The sequence below is a fragment of the Bos indicus genome, chromosome 5 (genome assembly GCF_029378745.1).
Source record: "Bos indicus isolate NIAB-ARS_2022 breed Sahiwal x Tharparkar chromosome 5, NIAB-ARS_B.indTharparkar_mat_pri_1.0, whole genome shotgun sequence".
In the NCBI taxonomy this organism is placed as follows: domain Eukaryota; kingdom Metazoa; phylum Chordata; class Mammalia; order Artiodactyla; family Bovidae; genus Bos; species Bos indicus.
In genome coordinates, this window is record NC_091764.1 from 116,677,160 (window position 1) to 116,697,370 (window position 20,211).

General features: G+C 50.7%; 1 protein-coding gene and 1 long non-coding RNA gene across 2 annotated transcripts in view; one reads left to right on the top strand and one right to left on the bottom strand.

Moving 5' to 3' along the window:
• ATXN10 (ataxin 10) overlaps positions 1-11,053 on the top strand; it is a 140,717-nt gene extending 129,664 nt beyond the window's left edge. The window contains exons 11-12 of the mRNA XM_019961963.2: positions 10,071-10,258; positions 10,750-11,053. Coding sequence (XP_019817522.1) covers positions 10,071-10,258; positions 10,750-10,752 — 191 coding nt within the window. The 3' untranslated portion in view covers positions 10,753-11,053. The remainder of the gene's footprint in view (positions 1-10,070; positions 10,259-10,749) is intronic.
• Positions 1,357-7,122, bottom strand: LOC139183273 (uncharacterized). The gene is made up of 2 exons (XR_011566900.1): positions 5,854-7,122; positions 1,357-2,858 (listed from the first exon to the last, which is right to left on the bottom strand). It is a non-coding gene; the product is annotated as an uncharacterized lncRNA (long non-coding RNA).
• Positions 11,054-20,211: the final 9,158 nt, after the last annotated feature.

The window sequence follows — 20,211 nt, forward strand, 5'->3', positions numbered from 1 at the left end:
ATTGATAAAGAATCTGCCTACAGTACAGGAGATGCAGGAGACGCAGATTCGATCCCTGAGTCGGGAAGATCCCCTGGAGGAGGGCCTGGCAACCCACCCCAGTGCTCTTACCTGGAGAGTCCCGTGGGCAGAGGAGCCTGGCGGGCTACAGTCCATGGGGTCACAGAGAGTCAGACACGATGGAGTGACTGAGCACACATGCACCTTTTCTACTCCAAACTTGAATTTCATTTTAAACTGTTCACTGTTACTTATAAAGATGTTTTGTGGAAGTAATCACTCTGACCAGTATCTGAAGGCTTACTTTATCTTTTGAGAGAAAGGGACTCTGTTTCAAGTCTTATATAACCTGCCACTCCTTCCCCTGACGTGTAGGCAGAGCTCAGAAGCTTGCAGTCACCCTGGCCGGAAGGGACCGCTCCAGGCCTCCTCCAGGTCTCCCCTCACGGACTGGTCTCCCCGCCATGGACAGGTCTCCCCTCATGGACGGGTCTCCCCTCATGGACTGGTCTCCCCTCATGGACTGGTCCCCCCTCATGGACTGGTCCCCCCTCATGGACTGGTCTCCCCTCATGGACTGGTCTCCCCCCCCATGGACTGGTCCCCCCTCATGAACTTGTCCCCCCTCATGGACTGGTCCCTCCAACATGGACTGGTCTCCCTTCATGGACTGGTTCCCCCTCATGGACCAGTCTCCCTTCACGGACTGGTTCCCCCTCATGGACCGGTCTCCCCTCATGGACCGGTCCCCCTCCCATGGACTGGTCCCCCCTCATAGAGTGGTCCCCTCTCCATGGACTGGCCCCCCCCATGGACTGGTCTCCCCCCATGGACTGGTCCCCCCCACCGACCCATGGACTGGTCTCCCCTCATGGACTGGTCCACCCGCCATCGACTGGTCTCCCCTCATGGGTTGGTCTCCCCTCATGGGCCGGTTCCCCGCCATGGACTGGTCCCCCCTCATAGAGTGGTCCCCTCTCCATGGACTGGCCCCCCCCATGGACTGGTCCCCCCCCCGACCCATGGACTGGTCTCCCCTCATGGACTGGTCCACCCGCCATCGACTGGTCTCCCCTCATGGGCTGGTCTCCCCTCATGGACTGGTCCCTCCTCATGGGCTGGTCTCCCCTCATGGACTGGTCTCTTCTCATGGGCTGGTCTACCCTCATGGGCTGGTCCCTGAGGAGGGCTTAGGGCAGAGGGGCAGGGGCTGGAGCCCGCGTCCAGACCAGGCCAACCCCATCGGGTCCTCTGCCTGCTGGGTCTGTTTTCTCGTCAGTAGAAGGTTTGGTATTACCTCCCGCGAGTGCTATGCTGGTGAAGGTGGAGACTTTCTGTCAGTGCCTGGAGTGGCCCTGCGGGTGATCACACCACTAGCTCTGTTATGTTTATTATTACTCTTATGACTTCATGCAGATAAATATCAGTGGCTTATGTGAGAGACACTTAATTCCCCTGCAAAGCTTTGCTTACATTGATTGAAGCTAGAAATTTGTTCAGGCTAGCAAGTCCTTTCTTCCAGAGAGCAGAGTGCTGTGGATATACCCTCTCCCCTGGCAGCAGGCCCTTGAGGGTCCCTGCCTCCGCCAGCTGCTCCTCACAAGTTGCTCTCCGTCAGGGCCCAGCGACCTCCCGGCCAGCGGAGCCCCTGATGTAAGCAGAGCCTGGGTCCTGGCTTCCCTTGAGCAGTTCACTGTGTCCAGAAGGCCTCTCCCGGAGGAGGTCTCCCTGGAGCCTGAAGGCTGAGATGGTGTAGCGGGGGCCTGCCTGTGTGCCGTCGGCAGCATCGCAAGTACCACTCAGCTCTGGCGGGACTGAGGTCCGCCCCTCTCAGCGGACGGAGGCCAGGTGCCCTCAGCATTTACTGCCCCCTCCTGGGAGGGCGTGCACACGCGTGAGCACACGTTCCACAGAAGGGTCAGGGTAAGCGGTGGCGGCAGAGGGAATGAGAGCCGTGGCGGGCCCTGAGCCGGCTGGCCCTGCCCTGCCCCGTGCCAGGCTCGTCAGTCTAAGACGGGACCGAGAGCCCCTGAGCACACACGGAGCCGCCTGGCGGCCCAGCCCTCTGGTGTGGTTTGGTTAGATGCGGCCTCGCTCCGTCCCAGTCCAAGACCCGTTGTAGGGCTGATGCCAGGCCGACGGCCGCTCCACGTGGCGCTCTGAAGTGGTGAGGTGGTCCCGGAGTGTGTCACGGACGGAATTAGCTTCAGGCCCGGGGGGCCCTTTCCCACGGAGCCCGTGGACGTGAGGTACCTGCCCGCCAGCCCCCACTCACCACAGGGCTTTGGAGTGGGGAGCGCGGGGTGGCCGCGGGCTGAGCAGGGTGTCATCTTCATGACTTCGCCCCACACTGACAGGCTCTGAGGCGGGGCGGCGGCGGCAAGCTTCGGAGGCTGACGCCTGACCCGTCTGGGCCCTGAGGGCCGAGGGCTCATCGCAGCTGGGGCCAGGCTGAGGACAGCGGCTCCTCTCCCACGTGGTGGTGCAGGGAGCCTGGGGAGACGGCAGGACAGCTCTGGCTCCCGAGTGGAGAGGAGCCTTCGAGCTGTGACTGTCCCCGCCTGCACGCAGTCGTAGATGGGAAATCAGCCGTGCGCACGGAGACTGGTGAATGCAGACTTTGTTTCAGAATCATTCAGACACAGGCGGGTTGTGTTTCTCTGGTGGACACTTGTGTGCTGGGATGTTTCTCTGAGAATTCAGCAGCGTTTCTCTGGGCCTCTGTGCCACTTCCTTTGATGTTCTAGTTCCCTGGGCAGTTGGAGTCTAAAAAGCAGCCTCATCCTTCAGAGCAGAGGTGCTTCCGAGACGACATTCTGCCTCAATAAAGACTGAGACTCTGCTCCTTCCTGTAGCACCTGCGAAACACGAGTGTATTACTTTATTGTGATTGTGACCTTCAGTTTTCAAATCTGGCAATAATTTGCTCCCTTGCACTTTTCTCTTGGGGCTTCCCTGGTGGCTTAACGGGTAAAGAATCCGCCTGCAATGCAGGAGACCAGGGTTCGATCCCGGGGTCAGGAAGATCGCCTGGCAAAGGACATGGCAACCGTGCCATTCCATATTCTTGCCTGGGAAATCCCACAGCAGAGCCTGGTGGGCTACAGTCCATGGGGTCAGGAAGAGCGGGGCGCGGCTGCGTGCTGGCGCGCCCACTTTTCACCTCCCCTCGCCGTGCAGTGCTCGTTCCCTGTGTTCAGTAGTAGCCGTCATCTGTGAGTCGGTGAATGAGAGGGCACACACGCTGACTGGCACTCACAGCTGTGAGTCAGTGAATGAGAGGGCACACACGCTGACTTGCACTCACTGCTGTGAGTCGGTGAATGAGAGGGCACACACACTGATTAACACTCACTGCTAGGACGGACTCCAGGGCCTCGAGCCGTCTGCGTCGGCACGGCATTAACACACCTGAGCCGCAGAGATGTGCCCTCGGATTAAAATGCAGAAACGCCGGGGAAAATTAGACCCCAGACAGACCAGCAGTTCGGAGAAGGAAGAGAGAGCCAGCACGGGTGGTTTGTGGTGGGGACTGAACACACGCTGGTTTCCAGCGCCCTGCGACGGGGCCGGTACGCTGTCTGCCCGGTGAGGACTCTGACTTTCTGAGTGAGGAGAGCCTGTAGTTTAACTGAGTGAAGTGATGGTTGGAGACGAAGGCAGAGCTTGGATGGGGGTCACCACGCAGTAGTGTCCCGACGTTTGGACACAGCTCAGCCCTGCAGATGGGGGTGGCTCCTCATTAATGGACAGCAGCGGTGTTTTTCAGACTTATCTCCTCCACGAGGACCCTCTCTCCTGGGTCCCCTGCGTCACAGGTAGGTTGCCCACAGTCCGAGGAAGCCCGTCTCCTCCCTGCCCCATCCCCACTCGGGTGGCCGCTGTGGTTTGTTTGCACAGGTTCCTACTCCGGCAGCAGCAGCCTTCGTGGGGCCTGGCCTTCCCTGCCAGCAGTTTGGGAAATGCCTCGTTTTTTTTTTTTTTTTTTCTCAGAAAGTAAATACTTGAAGAGCAGAGCAGAGGCTGGTTAGGGCACTCCTGCAGACGGGATCAGGGTCAGAGAAGTGAGCCCACTGGGAACACGGCCCCCAGGCACTCACGGCCTCTCCGACTCACGTGGCCGGGAGGAGGCAGGACTGTTGTCACTCGGCGGGAAGAGGAGTTGCCCTCAGTGTCCCGTTCCCGCCCTCCTCCCCTCTGGCTGGCGGGAACTGCCGTATTTTGAGGTGTTTTGGTTTTCAGTAACGTGAAGCATTTCGAAAGTCTTAGAACTACTGCTTTGCACTCTGAAAAATTCTGCCATTTTAGTCAGTCTGAGAAGATACTAGCTTAGATGTGGACATTACCTCCGAAGCATCCTCGTGTTGAGAGAAGTCTCAGGGCAGGTGACGATGTGGTTTTGAAGCCTAACAAGGTGGCCTGGGCGTCCTGTCCTCAGGCCGGCTTTCTCCGAGGTGCTGACGGGTGTTCTCTGCCCTGCTGAGTAGTGTGCTTTGGAAAGTTTGTTGAGTATGTAAACCCCTGGCTGTATATGGGTTTGTTGTCTAAAAATAATTTTTTGAAATATTCTGCAAGCAAAGTGAAATATAGATACTATCATAGCGTGAATGTCGGTTACGTGTATACTAGACATAGGATGTTAAATACACACACCCTACACCTGTAAGCATGTTAATATATAAAACCGTAGATTCTACATAGTTTATGTACGTACACACATGTATCCTGAGAAGTCAGTAAAATCTTTCAGCATTTAAATTCTTCTGGTCTAAATAGCTGAAACTCCAGTATTCTGGCCACCTGATATGAAGAGCCGACTCATTGGAAGACTCTGATTCTGGAAAGGATTGAAGGCAGGAGGAGAAGGGGACAACAGAGGATGAAATGGTTAGATAGAGTCACTGACTCAGTGGACATGAGTTTGAGCAAGCTCTGGGAGATAGTGAAGGACAGGGAAGCCTGGCGTGCTGTAGCCCATGGGGGTAGCAAAGAGTCAGACACGACTGAGCGACTGAACAACAGCAAATAGTTTTAAGTTTTTATTGCCAGTCCTTTGGAAAGTTCATTCATTCATTCAGCCGAGAATCTATCGGTTCCTTTCGTGTTCCAGGGCAGTTTGGCAGACCTCTTCTGTAAAGGGCTACTTTTAATCAGTATTTTTGAATTGCTGGGCACTCTGTCTGCATTATAGCAGTCCAGCTCAGCTGCTGCAGCACAGAAGTAGCCATAGACGGTTCATACATGAATGGGTGTAACTGTGTGCCGATAGAACTTTATTTATTATGGATACTGAAATTTGGATTTCAGATAATTTTTGTGTGTCGCAAATTGGTATTCTTCTTTTTATTCTTTCCCCAACCATTTAAAAACATGAAAACTTGGGACTTCCTGGGAGGTTCAGTGGTTAGGACCTTACTGCCGAGGGCCCAGGTTCAGTCCCTGATCGGGGAACTGAGATTGCACAAGCTGCATGGTGTGGCCAAAGTAAGTTAATTTTAAAAATATGAAAACTTTTTAACTTGCATCCATACAAAATCACAGGCCATAATTCTCACAGCCCCTGTTCTCAGCAGCTTCTTGACACTGAGCACAGTGGCCAGAGCAGAGTCCCTGTCATCATGGGGCCCCGGTCCCCGTCACTTGAAGGACTTCAGGTTGCACTGATCCCAGTAACTGGAAGTCAGATGAAAGTTGTTCTCGTCAGCAGTCCCAGGATCAGCATTCTAACTCACCGGACTTTTTCAGAGTTTGGCACGTCAATCCTAGCCCTAGGTTAGTAATGTCATGGCTGTGGGGTCCCTGTCTCCAATTGCCTCCCAGCCCACACTCCCCTGCCCCTCCCTGTCTCCTCACCTGCCTGGTGCAAGGCTGCAGGGCTCAGCGTGGAGCCGACAGTGCGGAGACGACGCACTCATGGCTGCCACTCAGGTTCTGGGTCTGGGGACCACATCTCGCTTCAGCTCTCCAGGCCCCCGGGTTCCCAGGTGCTCAGTCCATGCGCTCATCACTAGCTTTTTCAAGGCACCACGTGCTCTGGTGAAGGGCCGGCCAGACTGTGAGTCCTCACTCTGGTGCTGATCGCAGGGTTCTTTGAAGGCAGTTTGTTACAAACAGGCTCACGCCTTCTGTTTGGAGTAGCTATGGAAACGTTAGAAGCTCTCTTTCTAAAGCCGAGCAGACAATGAAGCGCTTGGAGTGTTGGTGGGATTAGAGACTCTGGAAGATGTTTAATTTTCTCCCCCCCTCTTGCTTACTTTCTGTCTCGGTAGAGAGGGAACAAGAGGGCAATGTGAATATTAACCGGAGGCTTTCATCTCCCTGTGACCCTCCAGGCTGTCTGGGTCTGCGGGGCACCCAGCCCGGCCCTTCCGGCTCCTAATGAGGGGAGTCGTGCATATTCATGAGCCGGGCCCTGGGGCTGGGATTCCTTGCTTCTCTTCAACGCAGACGTAGTGAAGGAACAACTTAAAATGAGGAACTCAGAGACCCTAGACAGTAGTGCCAGGATGTTCTCACTGGAAATGGACACGTGTTGGAGAATATTGTTGTGGTATTTGATTTACAGGCGGACAGCACAAACCCCAAACGCGGTGCTCACTTAGGTCAAGATGGAGGGCACACCTTTCACATCTAATCACGCAGTGTCCGGCAGGACTGGGTGAGGTCCGCCTTAGAGAGGAAGTAAGGTTGGTTTCACTATGACATAAAGAATGTGAAGTACACGTCTGAGTGAGACGTGCTGGGGTCTCGCTGTTTTGTGTGTTTTTCGATTTTTGGTGTTCTGGGAAATTGACCCCGCCATGACTGTGTGGCCTTACTGCCTAGACCCCTCCCACGCCCTCCACTTAACCCGTCTGTTTGCCCTTTGAACTCCGGTTTCGGAAGAAGACTGAACTGCCTCTTCGGCTTTGGGTGCCAGTGCTGCTTCCGTCAGGCTGTGCCAGGAGCCTGCTCCCTGGGAGACAGTGATGTCCCCAGAGCCCCGGCTGGGAGCACTGCCCCGGGCACTCGTAGGGTTGGTCATCAGGACGGTCGTCATTAGTCTCACTGTTTCCTCCGTTCAAAGCAGTGACTGTGTGGGGTTTCTGCAGAAATGAGCAAGTGAACGGTTGGGTAAGCTGTTGAAACACCATTGCGGCATGTCCACAGAGTGCAGGGTCAGGCCCTAGACGGGCGTGACGTAAACCCGCCCCTCATCCGTCCACGCCGGATTCTGTGTTTTGTCATCCTGGACCTTTTGTTTACACGGTCCCGCTTGCTTGCCCGAGTTGCATTTATATTGGGTTACTTTCATCTCCTCTTCACCCCGCGAAGCCCTGAGTCAGGAAACCACACCAAGAGCACACAGGAAAAGCACAGCCCGTGTGGGTCACTGCGCTGCCACCACACCCCTCTACACACGCACTCACACTCGCATGCACACACGGTGGGTGGGAGGTGGTGTCCGCTCGCGCGGACATCGAGCACATGTTTCCAGCACCATGCTTGGAGCAGAGGACAGAAGGTAAATAAGCCATCGTCCTGGCCTGTGAAGAGCTCACAGGGCGTTGGGGTGGACAAAAATATGAACAAGTAAGTAAGCTCCCAGGATGTCAGCACACACCTCATCATCCGCTGTGTGTTGGGTCTAGCTGCATGCTGGGGACGAGAAAATGGACTCAGTGTGGCTCCTGCCCTCCAGAAGCTCACCAACAAATAATCAGATCAGCAGGTGCAATGTGATGAGAACTGGTGAGGGGAAAAGGAGGAGGGCGAGGGTGTTTGGAAGCACGCAGCAGGCGTGCCCGGCTCAAGCTGGCGTTGGGGCAGCCGGGACAGCGCACGTGGGCTTCCAGGAGCGGGGTCTCAGCTGCTCGCCCTGGGTGGGGAGGGGCAGGCGAGGGGGAGCGGGTCCCAGGTCAGGGCTCGCATGTGGAAAGATGGGGGGTGCCTGGCGGGGCAATGTTGCTTTGCCCTGGAACTGAGATCATCTGACAGTCCGAAGCTCTGGAAGACGGCTCTTTTCCTGCAGAGACACTCGGCACTGGCAGCTGGTGGTGACAAGACTGGCCTCTGATGCCTCGCTTGCAGAGCTAGCCAGCCCTACAGTTGTGAGGAGCTGTCAGTGCATTTATGCGGATTTCCCCTCTCTTTCTTTCAATTAAAGTGAATAACCAGGAAGCTTCAGAAAGAAGTGTTTTGGGCCTGTCGTTTAGCATTGGAGAGTTGCCACACACAGGAACTGGAACGCTCCAGGCTTACACACGGTCTTGCCCAGATTCAGCCTCAGATGCCCGCTCCTCCACTCAGTTCTCTTGATCCCTGCCTCATCTCTTTGTGCAGCAGGGAGGAAATGGGTTTGTGTGATGATGATGTCGTCCTGCATGAGAAGTGAATTGTAGTGAGTGATCCCTGCTGAGAAAGTCACTAATGTGTGAAGGTCTTTGTTCCCCGGGATCATCCTTTTCATTCTCTCCCATGACAAAGTGGGGGTTTGGTGATTGTGGAGAAGAAGGAGAAGTTCAACTTGTATGCGTTTGAGAGTCTGTGGATTCATCTCCAGAAAAGATGTACAGCCTTCTAAAGGCCCTGGGCTTTGTCGTGGGAGGGTGACAGGTCCTGGTGAGATGAGAGCATTTTCCCCACTAAACGGGCAGTTATCTTAGGATTGCATCAGCCACCATTCTTTGCCCTTTGGAAAAGGTTGGTCATTTGTACCCACCAGTGGTCTTGGTGGTCCACCTCCAGAGACCAGTGGGTCATGGCCTCCTGCAGACGCGCAGCCGTTCTGACGGAGCCCATCCGTGTGGGTCCATGTGCGCTCATGACTGCGGGCTGCGTCAGCGGAACTGAGAGGGAGCAACCAGCAGGCACTTCCTGAGCCCAGAGCCGCTGGTTCCCTGTGTCCTGGCTCAAGTACACGGGCTCATCTGCTGGTTTCCTTCAAGGTCAATGAACTGGGGGCAGTTTGGTTCCCGCGCTTTGTGCGCATGGAGGCCTTTCTGTGCGACACTCGTGCTGAGGAGAGAAGCCTCACCGCTGAGCCGGGGTTTTGGACGGGATCCGGAGCGCGGACTCTTGAGTTCAGGGACCCGTCTGATCGCCTTTGGGGGAGCAGATGCCTCATTGTGGCATCAGACAGGCCTGCCTGGGAAACACTGGTAACAAAGGAGGAAGGACTTGTTTTTCCTGCTACTGTCCATCTGGTCACGGGGCAGGGAGGCCTCTGTTCCTTGGAAAAAGTGTTTATTCCACACTTGGCACTTTGTTCTTTCTGAACCAACAGAGGGTGCCAGGCCCAGTGTTCCTGGCGTCTCTCTGTGTCCCTGGGCCCAAGACTAGGGCAGTTTTATGGAAGGACGTTACAGTGGCTGCCTAGCGCCCTCCGGAGTTCCCACAGCTCCTGGTAAGTACAGACCTCAGAGAAGAGCGCCGTGAGTCTGTGTTCCTCGTAAGTCGTCTGTGTGTGCCCGACAGACAGCGTATGCAACACCTAAATCAGGGCCAGGGCACAGTGAGGCACCCGTTCAGACTAAACAGTAAGGCCTTCGCAGGCCTGCCTCGTTCCTAAAATACAGAGTGAGGGGAACCCGTGGTGACTCCCAGGGGACAGCTGTTAGCTGTAACTGGGCTTACTTTAAACAAGACGATCTTCTTGCCTGATTCTACCCTAGCGTCTTTATGACTCATTCTATAATGCTCTTATTCCTTCCCTGGTGACTCAGTAACAAAAGTCCAGCACACACACTCGTGTATGTGTGTGTGTGCGCGCGTACACTCCTTCATGCGTGCCTGTGCTCACACACTTCCCATGCGGCTGCTCTGAGCCTCTGCCTCCCGCTCTGTTCTCTCAGTCCAGTGCCTGTCTGTGCCAGCTGCTGGACAGCACACGCACAGTGTTGCACAGACGTGTGTATATGTGTGTCTTTCGACTTTTGAATTATTTCCCCCTCTGCATGCATATTCACAGCACATCCTCCAGGAGAAAGTGTTTGTTGCTTCTGGGTGTTCCGGGTCGTCTGCCCGTCTCCTCCTTTTCCAGTGATGCTCGGGTGAAAGCATGTTGGCAGATTCCTTCACTCTGCTCCCAGTTCTAACCCAGTGGGTGGTATACGCCATCCGAAACCTCACGGAAGACAACAGCCAAAACCAAGACCTGATTGCGAAGATGGAGGAGCAGGGTCTGGCAGACGCATCCCTGCTTAAAAAAATGGGGTTTGAAGTTGAAAAGAGGGGTGACAAGCTGATTCTGAAGTCGACTAGTGACACCCCTCAGCTGGTAAGTGTGCCAGGAGGAGGACTAGTTCCCCTTCAGTCTGGAAAGTGGTCCCCACTTCCCCATCACCTTCAAAGTGACACTTCGATGTGATTGTTTCATAAGAACATGGGTGGATGTATTTTGCCTCCTGAGACAGCAAAGAGCCCTACATTTAATTGCAAATAACTTTTTGTTCGGGCTTTACCCTGCCGTTTTCTTAAGAGAGTTGAAATTTCAAACTTGTTCTAGGGGAGAAAAAGAAAAGCCATATCAAAATTTTCACGTGGTGTAAAACTTTCTGGCAGTAATGAGACCTTCTCTAAAAGACAGCTACTGCTGGCTGCAGTGAAAAGAACAGAAAGCTCCTTGTGTGATGCTGAATGGGTTGTTTCAGGTTTCTTTCCGTTATTTCTATCCTTGACCGAAATTCTCTTGTATTTTTTTTCCTTTGATGGTTCTTGTAAATAGCTTTGTTACATCTGCAATTTTGTTTCTTTTTTTTTTCCTCTTAGTGAATGAACTCTCCATCCAAAACAATCTGAATTTTTGGAATCTGTTTCCTGGATCTTTCGCAGTGTGTGAAATCGCAAGTGTTTGAAGATTTTATTACATACACTTTCAAGAATCTGTGAATCTTCTAGATAATAGAGTTAAATGCATATAAGCTTAAAAGTGAAAGTGCTTGAGGGTCCTTTTGATTCTTTGCTTTAAAAAATGTAGCTGTCTGGTTTGCTTCTTTCCCTGTGGAATACAATGTGCGTTTAAGTGATAGATTGTACTTACTGTGGCCGCAGATAATAAATTCCTCTCGCTGAACACATGTCCCTTCTTTGGCAAAGACTTGGAAGTGCTCGGGTCCACTCTGTCCTTCCCTTCATTGTCTCCTCTTGTGGGGTTTTCTGGGCTCTGGCAGGCGGCTGAAGTGGTTTCTCACTGTGATTAATTCTAGCAATCGCTTTTCACCCCTTCTGCCTTTCCAAAACATTGACAAGACTCATTTCCAGTTAATTAATTCGAGAGATGGCGAAGAATAGAGGGCTCTCAGAGGGCTCTCCTCTTCACTTCAGGTCCTGGGCGCCGTTGTCACTGAGCTCTGTCCCTCTGGAATGTGGCTGGAGCCAGCGGGTGAGGGGACTTGTGGGCCGTTAACTCTTCCCATTCCAGATCACCCTAGACCTAGGCGTCACCAGACTCCTGAGGCTTACTAGCCAGTGCCTGCGTCAACCACCGCCCTGGCTGTAAGCGGGAAGGAAGATCTCACGGTCGTCTGTGTGTGCAGAACCTCTGCATTAAAGGTTCACCCGGGTCTTCCTCAGTTTAAAAAGCACCGGTCTCGGAAAGGCACCACTCAGTTTCAGCCGGGGCAGTGGAATTGCAGAAGTAGCTTGGGGGAGCAGGGGCATTCTGACCTGTGTCTGTCAGTGTGCACACCAGAGGAGGAACTGGATTAAATGAGCACAAAAGTCTCTGTAACCACCCAGATCATTAATGTAATCAGCAAACACTCTCGGGGCAGGTTGTGTTGTGGATGCTTAAAATGTGTTGTCTTCTAGAACAGCCGTGTTACTAAGCTAGACTGTAGCGTGAAATCTTGCACAGTTCCCGTTGAACCTTCCAAAATGAAAATGTCAAAGACCCAGCCAGAAGTTTTCCAGAAATACCGATTGTTCCAAAGTAAAGTGCTCCTAAGTCTTTGTAGCTGTACTTAAATTGCTTTGTGGCGGGCGGGGCGTTGCGGGGGGGAACCAGCTGAAGCATGTTAAGAATGAAATAAAAGGTTTCCCATATGCGGTCTGATGTCTTCTATATAACTGAAGAAATGCCAGTTGCTACGACTGTAGTCAACTATGAGTAATGTTTACTTCCCGTCCTTTGTGACATTCCTTTGGTAAAGAATCCTTTGCAAAATCCAGAAAGCACGAAGAAGCCCTTCTTCTCCGGGACACAAGGAGTTAAAAACTCCTCGTCTCTAACTAGAAGTCTGGCCAAAGGGGAAAGCAGTGCGAGTCCCTCTTCCTTTTAACAAGTTTGCAACAGACACTTCTTTTTTTCCTGTCTCAGTGGATGTGTGCACACAGTGGCATCACGCAAACATGTCGGCGTAAGCCGTGTAATAACAAACGCATGCGTCAAGGGGCCTTGTGAGCACAGGATGCGGCGGGGGCTGTGTGTTTTCTAAGTAGGAAATGCGGGGCTTGCATCGTGAAAACATGCTGATGGCTGCATTGTGGCTGCGTTTGATGCCTCCGGACACATTAATTCCTGAACACAACAGCTTCCCTGTCCTCTGCCAGGGACTTGGAGCTTCTGAGAACCTTGTTTTACACGCTACAGAGGATTAAAGCACCACCTCAATCAGTCATTTAGAAGGAAAGGGGGGAAAAAAGGCAGCCCAGCCTTACAGAATTTGTAAAGAGAGAGAACGGTCACAGCAAGTTTTGTGACCGTATTATTGCTTTCAGGAGCAGACTGACAAAGCGGTTCAGTTGTGTAGCCCGGTCTTTTCTAAGAGATAGTGGAGAAAGGCCTTTCTGCTCAACGTCGAATCCGAGTGTTTGCAGCGTGATGTCTTTAATACCTTAACAACAGATGTTCCTTTTTCAGAAGTACTTGTTTGCACAATTTTAGTCATAAACTATTAGAATTTGTCTTTATGTCCATTCTGTTAATACACCTCACAGATTTGACTCTTTTGGAAGCTGATACCAGAGGCATTTTTGTTCGGTAACTTCTGAACTAATAGAATTCTTTGGAACCTGCCTAAAGAAGCCCGTTTGAGGAATGATTGAGGTCATGTGGGCTAATTTAGTAAATCTCAAATCAGAAATGGAGATTTTTACATGTGTATATCTTGTGTCCATTAGCTTCTGAAGGCATTGATCTGCATCTCTCACGGCAACTAAATGTTAGACTTTGTGTGCTCTTTTGATTTCTATTAATTATATGAATAATGATAATATGCATGGGTAAACAAAGGTTTTGGGACAAAAATGCTTTGTTTGCAAGAGGAAGACCTAATTATATATTTATATAAAATGCTGTCAGTAAGTTCTGCCCAGAAAGGAATCAATCTGTGTATGAGAGGCAGTAAGATTAAGACAGAATTTTTAAATGCAGGAAGGAAGGGAAGTACTTTAACATTTAAGAGAAAAGGCCCTTTCAGTGCTGTCCAAGGTTCTGATAATTTCAGCTACAGCGGCCTGAATATGGAAAATCAGTTAAAAACCTTTTTTAAAAGAAATTTAGATTTTTTCCTCCACTTGTAACTATATGATGGAATATCTGTTTTCTTCTTCCCTACACATTTTAATATATTTTTTTGGATTTTTCAGGTCAAATCATATTTAGGTGGCATTTCACAATATAAACATGATTTGCCATCTATAATATATATGAATTTTAGAGGTAAGCTTTTTCTGTAGATGCAGTGCTTACAGTTTGTTCATGTATTCCCTCATCACAACCAAAGACAATTATATCGAAGAAATGACTTTCTGAAGGCTTTGATAGTTGTTTATTCCTGCTTAAATTGAAACCTTAAATTAGGAACATTAAGTAAAATGTTTCTTTTTGTTTAAGCAACATAATGTACATTGTTCATTTGAATATAAAATTGCAGTTACGCTTTTCTTTCAGTTAAGCAGGCCCTTTTGTGGTGTTTCACAGCCTGGATGACAGTTTTTACCACCTCCGTGTGCAGTGTGGCAGTCAAGAGCGTAGACTTGGAATGGGTGCTGGAGTCCAGGCCCCTCTTTCACCTACGAGACTACGGGCAGCTTCTGTCATCCGAAAACGGGGCTTGTAACACCTGCAGCCTCCCAGAGTGTGTGAGGATGAGCACGCGTGTGTGTGAAAGCACTTAGGACAGTGGCTGGCGCGGCACTCACTCACCCGTGCTGAGCACGCGTGTGTGTGAAAGCACTTAGGACAGTGGCTGGCGCGGCACTCACTCACCCGTGCTGAGCACGCGTGTGTGTGAAAGCACTTAGGACAGTGGCTGGCGCGGCACTCACTCACCCGTGCTGAGCACGCGTGTGTGTGAAAGCACTTAGGACAGTGGCTGGCGCGGCACTCACTCACCCGTGCTGAGCACGCGTGTGTGTGAAAGCACTTAGGACAGTGGCTGGCGCGGCACTCACTCACCCGTGCTGCTGTCGTCGTCTGTAAGCCTCTGACGCTTTCATTGTGAGCGTATCTCAGGGACGTGCGTGGAAGCTGTGTCTTGTCTCCTCCCCTCAGCCTGCCGCAGTGCTGGGCATACAGTAGGCGCTCACTAAGTGTATCCTGTTTCTTTAGCAGATTCTTGTATGGTGCTTTCCATGCACCGGGTAATGTTGTAAGCACTTAAAAAATATTAACCACTAATCCTCGCAGCAGTTAGGCAGTCTTCCAGTATTAATCCCATTACATGGATGAGGAAGTTGAGTTGCAGAGGTTAATGCCTGGAGTCACACAGCAGTAGATGCTTAGTGAGTAATTGCTGTGGTTAATTAGCAGGGAGTGAATGAGGGGGAAATACAGCTGCTTTCCCCAGAAGCAGAGGAAACAAGTGCAGCAGAGATGCCTAAATTGTGCCTCTCGATACAGAGCCAGGGGAGCTTTATGGGGAGAGCACTATTAGAAAACCCAAACTCACATCTCAGCTCCACCTCCTGCCAGCTCAGCAGCTTTGCTCAGGTTGCTTGACCACTCTGAGCCCGTTTCCTTCTTGAGCAGCACACCAGGCAGGGCCTCGGATACAGCACTGAACAGGACACAGTCTGTGGTCCCCTGAAGCGGACATTCTGATGAGAAGGAACAGATAAAACAGACAGCAACAAGAGCATCACATACTCTAGTCCGTGCCGTGAAGCAAACAAGGTGAGGGTGTAGTTTAGCTTTGATTTCCGGGTGAGCAAGGAGGGAGCAGCGGGAGAGAATTCACCTCTCGCTCATCGTGGACCATTCTTTTCTCTCCTTGAGTAAACTCAGGGGTAGTTGTGAGTAGCCCAGGGGAGGGGCTGCATTTCCAAGGCTGTTGGGTCATTTTCTCCCCCGACTGCCCTCCCTCCCTCCTTCTGTCTGTCCCCCGCTGGGCCTCAGCTGTCCCTTGCTCCTAGCCAACTGTCTCGAGATTGCTTGTGGGTGTTCTTGCCCTGATCTGCATGATGGTTGGAGCCATCCTGTGGTCAGCGTGCAGTGGTCTGTCCTCTCGGTGAATGGTAAAAATAGTAAAGAAGAGTGAACATTTGATGACTGTGCTTGTAGAGTTTTCCTGTTTTTGATTTACAGAACAATACGCCCAACAACTGCAGAATACGTGTTCTTTTAAAGTATACATGGAATCACTTATCAAAAATTGGTCCTTTTGCTGTGCCCTAAGACAGATCTCAACAGATTTCTAAGGATTGAAATCATACACACAGTATGTGCTGACCCTAGTACAATTAAGCTACATATCAATACCAGAAAGGTAAGTAGAAAATTCCTGATTTTGTAAATTAAACGTGTTTTTCAAATACCTAAGGGTCAAATGAAGAAATAGAGATTAGGAGATATTTGTAACTGGATGTTGATGAAAATGCTGCATGTCGAAGCTTGCAGGCTGCAGGACCTGCCCTGGCCAGTCCAGTGGCTAAGACGCTGCACTTCCAGGGCAGAGGGCATGGGTTTGAGCCCTGGTCAGGGAACTAAGATCCCATGATGTCGCATGGCGCTGCCACCAAAAAAAAAAATTATAGGCTACAGCTAAAGCTATTTTTAGATGGAGATTTATTACCATAAGTGCTTCTCTGAGAAAAGACAGAAAACCAATAAGGTAAGCATTGTCTTAAATAGGAAAAACCACAGTTGAAGGGTAATAAAGGAATAAATATGAGAGCAGAAAATAATTAAACAGGAAGCAACCACAATAGTAATAATTAAAAAAACAAAATAAGAAACATACAAAAAAGATAAAGCCAAAAATTGGTTCCTTGAAAAATACATTAAATTGAGAAATCTCTGGTAAGACCAGTAAAGAGGACGCTTAGAAAGTCATTATCCCCATAGAGCTTGTGGACATTAAGAGGCCTTAAAAGAATACTGTGAATATTTTATGTTAGTGAATTTGAACTTTTAGATGACATGGACAAATGCCTTTAAAAAAAAAAGAAAAGAAAATCCTAGTTTAAATATTGACTCTTTAATACTTCCACAGAAAAGACTCCATGCTCAGCATCAGCAACAAATTCTACCAAGATTTTAGAAATACTGCCAACCACACACAAAATTCCAGAAAAGGGGACGATTTCACAAATTTTTGTAAGGCCAGCATGATCCTGATGTTAGTCTCATGGCTGAACAAAGATCCATCCAAAGATCCTGAACACACTACTAACAAACTATATCCTAGGGATGCAAAGATTGGGATCACATTTTTACGAAGTAGTAAACTGAATTAACAAATTAAGACAATCACGTTTCATGCAGAAAATTCACAAATTCAACATCCAACAGGTTTTAAAACACCTTTGCGTGTTAGGAACGGGGTCAGTTGCTCGGTCATGTCTGACTCTGGGACCAAAGGAATGTAGCACACCAGGCTTCCCTGTCCTTCACCATCTCCCAGAGCTTGCTCAAACTCATGTCCATTGAGTCAGTGATGCCATCCAACCATCTCATCCCGTGTCGCCCCCTTCTGCCTTCAGTCTTCCCCAGCATCAGGGTCTTTTTCAATGAGTCAGCTCTTTGCATCAGGTGACCAAAGTATTGGAGCTCCAGGATCAGTCCTAATGAATATTCAAGGTTGATTTCCTTTAGGATTGACTGGTTTGATCTTGCAGTCCAAGGGACTCTAAAGAGTCTTCTCCAATACCACAGTTCAAAAAGATTAGTTCTTCAACGATCAGCCTTCTTTATGGTCCAGCTCTCATATCCATACATGACTACTGGAAAAATTCTAGCTCTGACTATGTGGACCTTTGTCAGCAAAGTAATGTCTCTGCTTTTAAATACACAGTCTAGGTTCGTCATTGCTTTTTTTTTTTTTTTTTTTTGGTCATTGCTTTTCTGCCAGGGAGCAAGCGTCTTTTAACTTCATGGCTACAGTTACCATCTGCAGTGATTTTGGACCCCAAGAAAATAAACAGTCTGTCACTGTTTCCATTGTTTCCCCATCTATTTGTCATGAAGTGATGGGACCAGATGCCATGAATTTAAGCCAGCTTTTTCACTCCCCTCTTTCACCCTGACCAAGAGGCTCTTTAGTTCCTCTTCGCTTTCTGCCATAAGGGTAGTGTCATCTGCATATATAAGGTTATTGATATTTCTCCCGGCAGTCGTGATTCCAGCTTGTGCTTTATCCAGCCCAGCATTTTGCATGATGTACTCTGCATATAAGTTAAATAAGCAGGGTGACAATATACAGCCTTGATGTACCCCTTTCCCAATTTGGGACCAGTCTGTTGTTCCATGTCTGCCTGCTTCTTAACCTGCATACTGATTTCTCAAGACAGGTAAGGTGGTCTGCAGCAGTCCTGGGAGGCGTGGCATGCTGACATAAGTCATTTTGGAGGAGGTTCCCTTTACCTCTGCCATGGTTTGGCCTCAGGCCAAACTATAGGGAGGGAATACAGCCCCACCCATCAGCAGAAAACTGGATTAAAGATTTATTGAGCATGCCCTTGCCCACCAGAGCTTTGGTGGGCAAGCCCTCGCAGTTCTACCCACAGCGAGTCCCTCCCCTCAGGAAACTTCCACAAGCCTCTTCTCCATCAGAGGGGAGACAATGAAACCACAATCACAGAAGACTAAGCAAACTGATCACAGGGACCACAGCCTTGTCTAATTCAATGAAACTGTGATCGATGCCGTGTTGGGCCACTGAGGACGGACGGGTCATGGTGGAGAGTTCTGACAAAACGTGGTCCATGAGAAGGGAATGGCTAGCCACGTCGGCATTCTTGCCTTGAGAACCTCATGGACAGTATGAGAAGGAACAGGAGGGAAGTTCCTTGTTCTGATAAGGAGTTACCTATGAACGTGCGCTCAGCAGGTATGAAGAAATGTCGAAAGTTGTTCTCTTGACACCGCAAAGGCAAGGTTTCAGTCACTGTTCACATAGAATGGAAAGTGAGATAAGCAGTGAAAAGCACCCACAAAGGAGGTGCAAGGACAGTAATTGGAGAAGAAAAACTCAGAATTGTTGATTGCTAAGGCAGGAGGAGTCTGTGTATAAAGTGTTAGGATGAATCAATGAAAATAGCAAGGTTACGGAGTACAAGATTAATACACAAAGATTCATTGCGTTTCTACAGACTAGCAACAAACAGTTAAAATTTTAAATTCTAAAATGTATAAGGAAATGCAAAAAGCCGAGAACGGTCAAGACACTCAAAGAAGAACACGACGGATGGAAAGAACACTGGTCGAGGATTGAAACCCAGGTTTCCTTAGAACAGTATTGCATTGGCAGAAGGAGAAATAAACAGACCAGAGAGACAGCAGAGGCCAGAGACGGACCCTCACAGGTGGACACTGGGTGTATATCTAAAGTGGTGTCGCAGAACACGGCAGGAGGGGATCTTTTCAGCAAGTCCTGCTGAGACCGTTGAATATCTGGAGAGGGCCAAGGGGAGTGACCCCTACCTTACCATGTGAAAAATGTCCCTTCCTACTTAGATTGTCAGTTTGAAAATAGGAAAAACAAGCTACCAGGAGTTGTAGAAAGTGAGTCTCACCTTAGATAGGGCAAGATTTCTTTACTATATTACAAAAGTGATTAAAAGGGGCTTTATTAACAACTCCAGAATCACCTCTAAGATGGTGAGAAGGCAGTGGCAGGAGCGTGTGGGACTGCAGCCACACTCAGCGGGGTGGGTGCCCAGCATCCAGTGTAAGACACCGCACAGGTGATTACCGTAGGGCTCCTCTGTCCATGGGATTCTCCAGGCAGGAGTACTGGAGTGGGTAGCCATTCCCTTCTTCAGGGGATGTTCTTGAACCTGGGTCTCCCCCGTTGCAGGCGGATTCTTTGCTGTCTGAGCCACCAGGGAAGCCCCACTGTATGACTGTAAAGTTCACCTCGTCCTGAGCGTTGCTGACCGGGTCGTGTCTGGTCGGGTGCCTTGTGCCCCTCAGAGCGCTGGTGGTCCCTGACTGCAGGAAGTGGGGGGTGGTGGGGTCTGTCCCAGTGGCCACACCTGCGACGACAGCCGTGTGCCCGAGGGATTTCCTCCCGGCCCTTGCTTGTAGTGCTCCAGCGTGCTCGTGCGGCCGAGGGCCAAGTGGGCACAAGTATCTGGCCGGAGTGTCCCCAGGGAAAAGGTCCCGTGAGGACACACACAGCCCTGTGCCTGGAGAGGATGTTGGGCCGGACCTAAGGAGCCAGCCACCCTGGACCCCAGAGCTGGGTGTGAGGGGCAGGCGCAGGCCAGGGTGGTTCAGGGAAGGACGAGAAGCAGGGAGCGGGAGATGGCTACGGGGAGGGTGTGGAACCACAGAGCCTTGTCTTCAGCAGGAGGCCCTGGGCCGGGAGCCCTCGCTGCCAGGCCAGGGCCTGGAGGACTGACTCATGGGGTGCATGGCTCACTCCTGGGGGCAGGAGGCAGCAGCCCGTGCCACCTTGGGGCACAGGAAAGTGGGCAGACTGCCAGGCCCTGGCGCAAGGCCTCTTCCAGGTCCGCGTGAGCCTGCCTCGTCGGTGAAATGCCGAGGACAGTGCAGCGTCTGCATGTTGATACCAGGCTTCTTCAGGGAAACAGACCCCACAGAATGTCTGCACACGGCCTAAGAGACATATGTCCAAGGAGCCGTTGCCTGTGGCTCTGGAGGTGGCAAGTTCGGGATAACCAGCGGTGGAAGCCCCAGCCTGCAGGCCTGCAGGCTCGATCCCCAGGAAGAGTCAGAGTTACTTCCAGTCCAAAGATGGGGAGAAAGCCCGTGTCTCAGCTCCAGGCAGGCAGGGAGGCAGGAGGAGCAGCCCTTTCTCTGGGGGGTGTTGGCCGCCTTGTTCT